The sequence below is a fragment of the Hibiscus syriacus genome, unplaced genomic scaffold (assembly GCF_006381635.1).
Source record: "Hibiscus syriacus cultivar Baekdansim isolate YM2019G1 unplaced genomic scaffold, ASM638163v2 tig00112888_pilon, whole genome shotgun sequence".
Taxonomy (NCBI): domain Eukaryota; kingdom Viridiplantae; phylum Streptophyta; class Magnoliopsida; order Malvales; family Malvaceae; genus Hibiscus; species Hibiscus syriacus.
In genome coordinates this window covers 862,492-872,256 of record NW_024063415.1, presented here as the reverse complement: position 1 = coordinate 872,256, position 9,765 = coordinate 862,492, and the positions used below count along the sequence as shown (strand labels likewise).

The window sequence follows — 9,765 nt, the reverse complement described above, 5'->3', positions numbered from 1 at the left end:
AAAAAACAACACAAGTCAATATATTATTTCATAATAGTATTGTATTAAGTTTTATAATATATATTTTTTATTTTTCATTTACATATTATCAAGTTAAAAATTAAATTATGCACCAACCAAATAGTTAGAGAGATGATACTATTTTTAGAGGTCTCAGGTTCGAGTTGCAACTTATAAGCAACTTAAATTAATAAAAAAAGTTAAAAAATCATATTACATTATTAACTTTTTTTAAAATAATTTTATTTTTTTTAAAACAATATCAAATTTATTTTTAATATTTTCATATAAAATTTATATTTTAAAAATTAAAATATCAATGGATATCCCAATCATTCATCTAACTTCGTGTAACACCCTAGTGTGAACCGACCCGGAGGTCAAAGGATTAAAGAGTTTACATGTGACCACCGAAGTGGTTAATCCAAAAAAAATCTTTTTAAAACAATATCAAAATCATCAATTAAAATATCATAGTTCAAATCATAGATGAGAGACATAAATACATCCGTTTACAAAAGTGAAGAGCTCCCAATACGTCTCTAATTATTACATGAATGTCTATGAATAGTACATGTCATCTAAAACAAACTCAAGACATACTCTGACGTCTCGATAAAGAATATTTAGAATATATACTAATATTTGTAATTATCTTAGATTAATAAAAAAATAATGAGTGATTTTTTTAAAAGATGAATAAATTTTAGTTAAGGTGATAATTATTGAAATAATACGATTAATAAACTTTTTCTATTTGGTAAAATTTACAAATTAAAATATAAGTAATAAGCGGACCCATTTACATAGTCAAAGAAACAAATTAAAATCAAGAAACAAATTGAAATCGGATTATCGGTTATGGTGGGAAAGAAAGTTAAAAAGGCTGCAGATCAATCTTTACGGCAATATCAACGGGTTAGTTCAAATATAAACAACTTGATATCGATTACGCAAGGTTTATAGTTCGAATTTTTGTATATACAAAAAATTTTTGTTAAGAGATACACTCACCACAATCAAGTGTGTGACTCAAGTTAATTCAGATTAAACAACGCGAAACCTTAAAATTAAAGGGCAACAAAAAAATCTTTACAGTAATAACAAACAAAAGTTAAATCATGCCAATCAAAAGTTTTTTTTTTTGGCCGGAATCCTATTATTAAATTACAGTAGTACTATAATTTTAAATAGCTGCCAAATGCCCAATACTATATATTTATCATTTTTCTAATTCATTATGAATATTGCTAAAAATTTTCTAACAAAAATGTAATCTTACATGTACAAGAGATCCAACATGCCATTGTTTTTGTTTTGTTTTCAGTATTCTTCAAGGTTTCGACGGGTCATACAATGACAAAATGGAAAGTTATCGTCATAATAATATATCTGTAGTACATAAGGAAACTATTGGTTTCATACTTTTCTTTTGGATCAACTTTGACCTTTCTATATATGGTAAATTACATCAATTATCACTGAATTTTAGGGATTATATTATTCATATCACTAAACTTTTAGTTTCTTCAATTAAGCATTGAATTTTTATTTTTCATTTTAATTATATCACTGATCGTTAACCCAATAATAAGGCGATGATGTGAATGACATTTGTTATACTTAAATAGTGTCACGATATTGTTTTGATAAAAAATAAATAATCACACTTGAAGATATTTGAACCAAAGATCTCTAAAAGAAAAGGTTTAACACATAACCACTAAGCTAAAATAAGATTTTGTTATTATTATAATGAAAATATTGTATATGTTAAACTTTATTTGAGGTTAATTTGATTTATTTAGTGATATACTTTTTATCTTTGAATTGAAAGAGACTTAGTACTCGAGGACTAGAAATAAAGCCAAAGAGCTAAACTTAGCTGCCAAGTTCACGAGGAGCTGTAGCTGCTTCCAGTACAAGGAGATCAGCAACTTCCATCGGGGGGAGAGGGTATTGAACCAAATCAAAGTGATCCACTGAGGCAAGCTTTGCAATCCTGTCCGCCACTTTGTTGCAGGATCTTGGAATCCATTCACAAATAGAGGAACATAGCTTTGCAATAGGTCGAACGAGCGAGAGATGGATACATCTAGAGTTGACTTCAGTAACAGGTTGATGGCTACAAGCCTGGTGCATCCAATATCCTTGGCGAGGAGAAGACCTTCATAGATGCCTCAGAGTTCAGCTTGGAGAACCGTGCTGGAGCCAATATTCTTGCTAAAACCAATTTCCCAGCTTCCATCATGATTCCGAAAGGCCCCACTTATTTTCCCTACTCCATTGACCGTTGACACGGCTCCATCAACATTTAAACAGAACCAACCCGAAGGTGGTTTGGACCAGACTTTATCTTCGATGCTTGGCCTCTGCAATATAAATATATTAGTTTTACATATTATTTTATAAATATATTATTTTGTATAGTAATTTTATAAGAAATATAAACTATAATCAAAATATCATAAACATCAAATTTCACAAAAAATTGAAGTTTTTCGTTAAAATATTCGAATTTTAAATAGAAAAACAAATCAAATCAAATCAAAGAGACAAGTGAGTATTTTTCAAATGATTAGCTAAGTGGAATTTTCATCAAAGGTAAAAGTAGGAATTGAGTTAGAATTCAATTCATTCTCAAACACAAACATAAAGAATAATTAATTTTAAAATCATAATTCAAAATGAAAGAAGTTATTAGGAATAGGTGTTGTGAATCCCGAATCAAAATTAGAGCAAGTATGTGCTCACATTCTGAGACGGAGCCAAGATTTTAGTTGAAGGTGCAAAGTATAATTAACAATAGAAAATGAAGGACAAATTCAAAATAAATCAAAATTTAAAGATCTAAATAGATAATTATCCTTATATTTTATTTTATTTTTGAAAAAATTGAGGAGGCAGTGACCCCCAAGGGCCTACATGGCTCCGTCCATGCTTATATGGTCAAAAGCTAGTTAGTCTAGCACATACTTAAACCAAAGCATAAAATTTAAGTAATCATAGTAGGTAACCTAAAGTTGGAAAAAATCAATAATAGAACAAAATTATAAAGTTTAGATTAGAAAATAAATGGAGTACATATTTCTCTTTCTCAACATACATGGGGCAAATTAGATGGAGGAAAAAGACATATCTACTTCATCTATCAAAACGATTAGATCCTAAACTTGCATCTATTACTATGTTGAAATTTATTAATCTAATATAATCTCCTCCAACTTCTCCTTTGGAGCCATTGATTTAGAGTTGGGGAGTTTCATTTCATGGGATCTTATATATTCTAATAAAGCTTCATGCTTCATATTTAAGCATCAATCTTCATGTCCAGAGAGGCTGAGGCTCCCATAATGACTCCAAGTTGTTGTCTTCCAATAAACCCGGGTTGCTGTCGTAGCTTTGCGGGCTGTTTCCGATGAAATCGTCGACGGATTGGTGGGGTGTTTGTTGAGGAGACGGATGAGACTCTGCCACTTCCATGCAAAGTAAGGCCACAAGGTTGGCTTGCTGCAACTGCATGTTCACCACTTCGACTTGAGCTTTGGCTAGTTGTGCTTGAAGCTCATTAACTTGCTTTTGCAGTTGACAGATTGCCCCGGCGCAACCGTAAACAGGGTCTCGGATTCTTGCACTAGCCTCGTACACCATGCTGCTTACTGCATCGGCCCTTTGAGATTCCGGAAGTTCCTGCAAAATTTCAAAGCCAAAGCCCTTATTTTAACATCAGATTATATATTAGTAACGGGGGACGGTCAATTCCCTCGTTTGCATGTGGGAAACGCAAGTGTATTGGATAAGTACATTTGTGGACGTATTAAGGAAGTGTCAACTTTTTATGCAGAAAATAGGGTCCTTTCCACATGCATTGTCTTTGACTATGTCAATCAAATGTGAGAGCTACACTAAATATTTTTTGGTATAACCCCATTGTAAACCCATTGTTAGTACATCTTTGGTATAACATAAAAAAAAAAAACTTCTAATATTTAATCAAATAATTATTTGAGCAAAGTGCCATAATAGTCACTTTGGTCAAGTTGTTTTTTTTCTTGAACATTTTGGCTCCAATATTTTATTTTAAAGTAAAAAAGCTTGATAATGTTAAGGATTATATAAAACGTTGGAGTTTAAAATATTAAAATAAATAAAGCCTAAAAGTGATTATTTAATCAAACATTAAATATATTTTTTGACATTATACCTTATTTCTTTTAGTATTTTAACCCGAAGCTACTGTTTCACCATTCCACACTCCGGTTTTAGAAAGGAATATGGGTGAATTTGCAGGAAGAATAAGCAAAAAAGAAGAAAGTATACCTGCAAGAACTTGATAATGTTGCTAGCACCAAAGACTCGATGGGCAATGGTGAACTTGGTGGGTTCGTTTGGAGGAAAATAAGGTGCCAACACACATTTATCAGCACATCTGCGCCTCAGAATCTTGCAGGCGGCACAAGGACTAATAACAACCGGTGGTGGGATCGGAGGAGGAGAAGATGATGAACTCGAAGACTTTGGCGAAAGAGATTGAGGAGAAGATGAAGAAGGATTTGCTTCTTCTTTGCATTCCATCTTAAAGTATAGGTAAAGAAAAAGATGGTTTCTTAGAGGAAAGAGATGATGTTTGGGGTTTGTTATTTTTTGCATAAAATGGGGTTTTTTTTATAGTAGAAGTGTGAGATCACGTAGTATGAGACATGACATCATTTGTTCAAACATTTCTCTTTTTTAGACTTTCGCCTATTTGCTGTTTTTTTTATTTCACCATGCCAAATTCTTTAATTAGTTTCATTAGGTTTATGCCTTTACATTTTCTTTTGGCTTTATTCAATGGAATGGGAAACAAATTGCTTGGAAAAAGTAGGCATTTGAGAAAAAAATATTAAATGTTTGATAAAGGAAAAATATTTCAAAAATTTGAAATGGCATAATGTATAATATTTAAAAGTAGTGGGTTGAATCTGTTGGAAATGAATATTGCAAAATCACACTGTTAGCAATGACAGGACAAATAAAAATTATAAACAATAAGTGAACACCGAAACTATGTTGCAGTGAAAACCACTGCCTTAGAAACAAATTCGCCCAATGTGTAATCGCTGCAATAGGCGGATCGTCCCTCGAGGTTAACACGGTCGTTCCGAGAATTCGTACACCCAAAACCGGAGTGGACTTTCGGTGGTATTTCTCTTCTGATAGCAGTAGAGAAAAGAAGCTTTCCTGAGTGTGTGTTAGCTTAGGACGCCTCTCTATTTATAGGCTGAAGTAAGGGACAAAAACGTCCAAGCATAAGTAAGAAATAAATATGATTTAAATTTCTAAATTTAACCTCTGTAATAAACAAATATAGTATCTTTACGAATTTAAATAAAAAAATATAGTATCCACGAGGATGTGTCGAAGACACGTATTGCCACAAGCCACGACCATGAGCCACATGGCAGCCACGACCACGAGCACGAGACGAACAGACGGATGGCGGCGGCGCGCGAGATAGTCCCTTGTTCTCTATCACTCAAGAAGGGAGAGAAGAATGAACACTATAAATACCCAAGCTAGTGGTATTTCCCACTTAATATATGATAGTGTTTTATGCATTACCAACATTCCCCCACTAAGGCGAAAAAATTCTTCTGAAACTCAAAAAATAACACTTTTAGAAGAGTAATAGCGAAATTATTTGCTTAAGTACTAGTGAACGTATCTTGAACTAGTACATAGTGATGATGAGAAATCCTTCTCTTGGATAAGTGAAACTAATATTGAACTTTTTAAGATAAGGGTAAACTCATAACACACAACTAACCCCTTCATCCATCTAAGTCCTCGATGTGTAAGATATATATATACACAAGTGTATATTTGGCCATCTTACCTTAGGATTTTAGTAAGTGTACTAGAAAAATGACCCAACATTTTTCATAGAAGGTGACTAATCATTCTCACTTATGTAGGTTATTTCATCAGGTTTATCTTAACATAAATCATCTTAAAACTGGGCTGTGAAATAATTAAGAGCCTTTTACAATGGCTCAACCTCTCAAAGGTCATGGTAATTTTCTTCAAGTTCTTTATAAACGAACCACCCAAACTCTGGGATAAGAAATCATTAAGAATACATATTTAACCTCATTAATCAGAGAATTTGTTATGTCATTCTCACTAGGACCATCCAAACTTTTGGAATTGAATTCATTAAGAGTATTAAGAATATATATTCAACCAAAGTCGGTAAATTCATCAAGTCTTTCTCACTATGACCACCCAAAGCTTGGACTATGAATTTATTAAGACTTGATGTACATTGTTCGTCATATGGATATGTAGGTAAATGTACACTATGAGTCTTTCCATGGTTTCGTTTGACCACATTGAACTTAGATAACTAAGTTGGGTATCCACCATGAATTCCTCAACCAATGGGCTTTAAACCCATCTCCCTCGAAGAATCTAGGACCAGTTTGTGTCTTAACCCTTTGGTAAGCGGATCTATTAGGTTTTTTTTTTACTTCACATACTCTAAAGAGAGTACTCCATTCCTTATTAAGTGTCTAACAGATTCATATCTAATGTGAATGTGTTTTTTCTTACCATTGTAAGCTTGGTTCTTATCCACATAAATTGCAACTTGTGCATCACACAGTAAGGAGACTAGAAGAGTCGGTCTTCCTTACAATGGAATTTCTGCTAATAAATTTCTGAGGCACTCGACTTCTTTCCCAACTAAGTTAAGAGCTATAAACTCCGACTCTATAGTAGAATGAGCAATAAAGGCTTACTTTACAGACTTCCATGAGATTGTTTCTCCACATAAAGTAAAAACATACCATCTCGTAGAGCTTACTTCATCATTATCATAAACCTAGTTGGCATAACAATATCCTTCTAACACTACAGGATAGTCAACAAAATAAATTTTTTAATCCATCTTACTTTTAATATACTTCAGTAAACGTCGAAGAGCAACCCAATGTTCACCACTTAGGTTGTGAATATATCTCCTAAGTCTGCTCACAGAGTAGGCAATATCACGTTAAGTATAGTTCATTAAGAGCAATTTGGGAAACTCTTCTTTCTTTATTTTTAAAAAGACGTATGCTATGGTCATAAGGAGTTCGAACATGGATGACATCAAAATTGTCAAATTTCTTTAACATTTTCTGAATATAACGTGTTTGATTTAAAGAAAACCCCTTTTCAATTTTAGTAACTTTGACTCCTAAGATTACATCGACTTATCCCAAATCAGTCATCTCAGATTTAATAGACAAGAAAATTTTTGTTTTGTTAATGGACTTAATGTTAGTATTGAAAATCAACATGTCATCAACATATAAACTTATGATGATACAATCAACACCAAACATCCTCGAATACATGCATGATCTGAACCATTCACAATAAAACCAAAACTAAGGATATTTTTGTGAAATTTCTCGTACCACTGTTTGGGAGCTTGCTTGAGGCCATAAAGAGACTTTTTAAGTCTACACATGTTTCCTTCCATACCAGGTGCCCCAAAACCAAGAGGTTGCTCCATATAGATCTCCTCATCTAGATCTTAATTCATAAATGCAGTCTTTACATCCATTTGATGTACTTGCAACTTGTGAATAGAGGCTAGTGCAAATAATGCATGGATCATTGAGATTTTCTTTAGGGAGAATAAGTATCGAAGAAGTCTAAACTGAATTTTTAAGTGAACCATTTGACAACTTGCCTTGCCTTGTACCTCTGGATAAAACCATTTTTAGGATTTTTGGAAGCTCGAATTGACAACCAGAATGGTTTGTAAAGAGGGGTCGAAACGGTTTTGTGTTTAGGGAGTAAGGAGATTGAAAGATAGAGAATTGCACAGCGATTTATAGTGGTTCAACTTTTTCAACCAAAGTCTACGTCCACTACCTTAGCTCATCACCAAGGATTTTCCAACAAATTCACTAATTTGTTCTTTCTTTTGAGGATAAAGAGTAACCTTACAAACTCCCTAGTTTTTTCGGGCTAAACTAGAACCTTTCCCTAGCTTTTACACGGGCTAAGCTAGAACCTTTCCCCTTTACAAAAGGATAAAAGATGTAAACAAGAAAACCTCTCTAAGGTAGGTGTTTACAAGATTGAGCTCACAAGAACAAAGTATTTACAAGAGAAAGATGAAATAAGATTGAAAAACTCTTCTCTTGTGTTTGATTGCTTGGATAGTTGTTCTCTTGCTTCTTCAAGTGTCCTTAGCTTGTATTTATAGCTTGGAATGTGTTTGAAGTCGTATATAGTCATTGAGGATGTTTTGGAGCCGTTTGGGGATGAGAAACAATTAATAAAATAGCTTGGAGCGTGGGGGAATCGGTACCCTCTCATGGGGAATCAATTCCCTACGTGCAATCTGTTTTTGTCCGTTAGGCAGAGGGGAATCGGTACCCCCTGGGGGGGAATCGGTACCCCCTGGGGGGGAATCTGTACCCCCTGGGCAATCTGATTTTTCTTGAAACCCTTTAAAAAGAAATATTTTTGGCTCGATTAAGGCTCGAAATACTTTGTAAAATTGTTTTAAAATAGTTAAGTATAAAACACAATTTTACACTTTAGTAAGGATTAAAATGAACTTTGAAAGACTTGGAGTAATATTTTCATATTCAAATAATTATATCGAATATACTTAGAAAATCATTTGCAAAATCTTAAAATTCATTTGTTATATCGAAACATAAAAATGTTTTCAACAATCTCCCCCTTTTTTTATATAACAAAACATTTAAGTAATTTTAAGATTTTGAATTCAAGTTTGAAATTACTCCCCCTTACTTTAACACTTCTCCCCTTTAAAACAACTTAACACTTCTCCCCCTTTTTGTTAAATCAAAAAGACTCTAATCTTTTAAAGTTCAAAATAACTTTGGAGAGTAGGTAGTAAATTTGACATTTTAAAAATCTTTTGAAAAAAAAAAATCAAAGTTCCCCCTCAATAAATGCATTCCAAATAAAATTTAGCTTTAAGAACAAGACACTTAAACAAAATTGAATTTCAACAAAGAATAACAAGCATGTTAGTAGCACATGAAATTCAATATATCCAAGACTAAAATACTTTATGCAATACCAATTATTGAAATTTGATATCAATACCAATTGTTAAAATTAAGTGCATATGCATAAAGTTTTCCAAAAATGTTATGTATTTGAAAATTTTGATATCAATTGTTAGAGAGATATCATTTCCATTTAAACCACATGCATAAACATTCAAATTTAGGTCAAAAATTTTAAAATTTGTAAAATCAAAGTATTTGAAAATTTGATATCAATTGTTAGAGAGATATCAATTGCATTAAAACCAATTTTGACCAAAATTTTATTATGATGAACTAAAAATTCTTAAAATTTAATATAACTTTAAAATGTTCATCATAATCATCTTTTCAACATACATGAGATTTAAACAATGATGCATAATCATTTAAAAACAAAACTCATGCATGCTTAAAATCAAATGAGCAACCAAATAACCAAAATTAAAAGCATTAAGCTTAGAGGTTACTCATTCCTTTTTCATGTGTGGCTAGAGCATCTTGAATATCATAACTTTCATCACCATTGCTCCCACACACCTACAAGAGACATTTAAGTAGATTTTGGTATCCAAATTACTTTGGATCCTTGGACGTTAGTTTCAATGCCCCTTGTTCCTTTCGGAACCCATACTTGCCTAATTTTAAAACGTTTTCCTTCTTCAAAAGACAAGTATGTTCCAAATGACCATGATAATGG

The 9,765-nt window shown here is 32.5% G+C and overlaps 1 protein-coding gene across 1 annotated transcript; it reads right to left on the bottom strand.

The window, feature by feature from the left end:
- Positions 1 to 3,082: 3,082 nt before the first annotated feature.
- On the bottom strand, positions 3,083 to 4,620 carry LOC120184371 (LOB domain-containing protein 1-like). The gene is made up of 2 exons (XM_039188860.1): positions 4,321 to 4,620; positions 3,083 to 3,690 (listed from the first exon to the last, which is right to left on the bottom strand). The coding sequence occupies exons 1-2, from the start codon at positions 4,573 to 4,575 to the stop codon at positions 3,325 to 3,327; spliced, it is 621 nt and encodes a 206-aa protein (XP_039044791.1). The 5' UTR covers positions 4,576 to 4,620; the 3' UTR covers positions 3,083 to 3,324.
- Between the last annotated feature and the right edge of the window lie 5,145 nt (positions 4,621 to 9,765).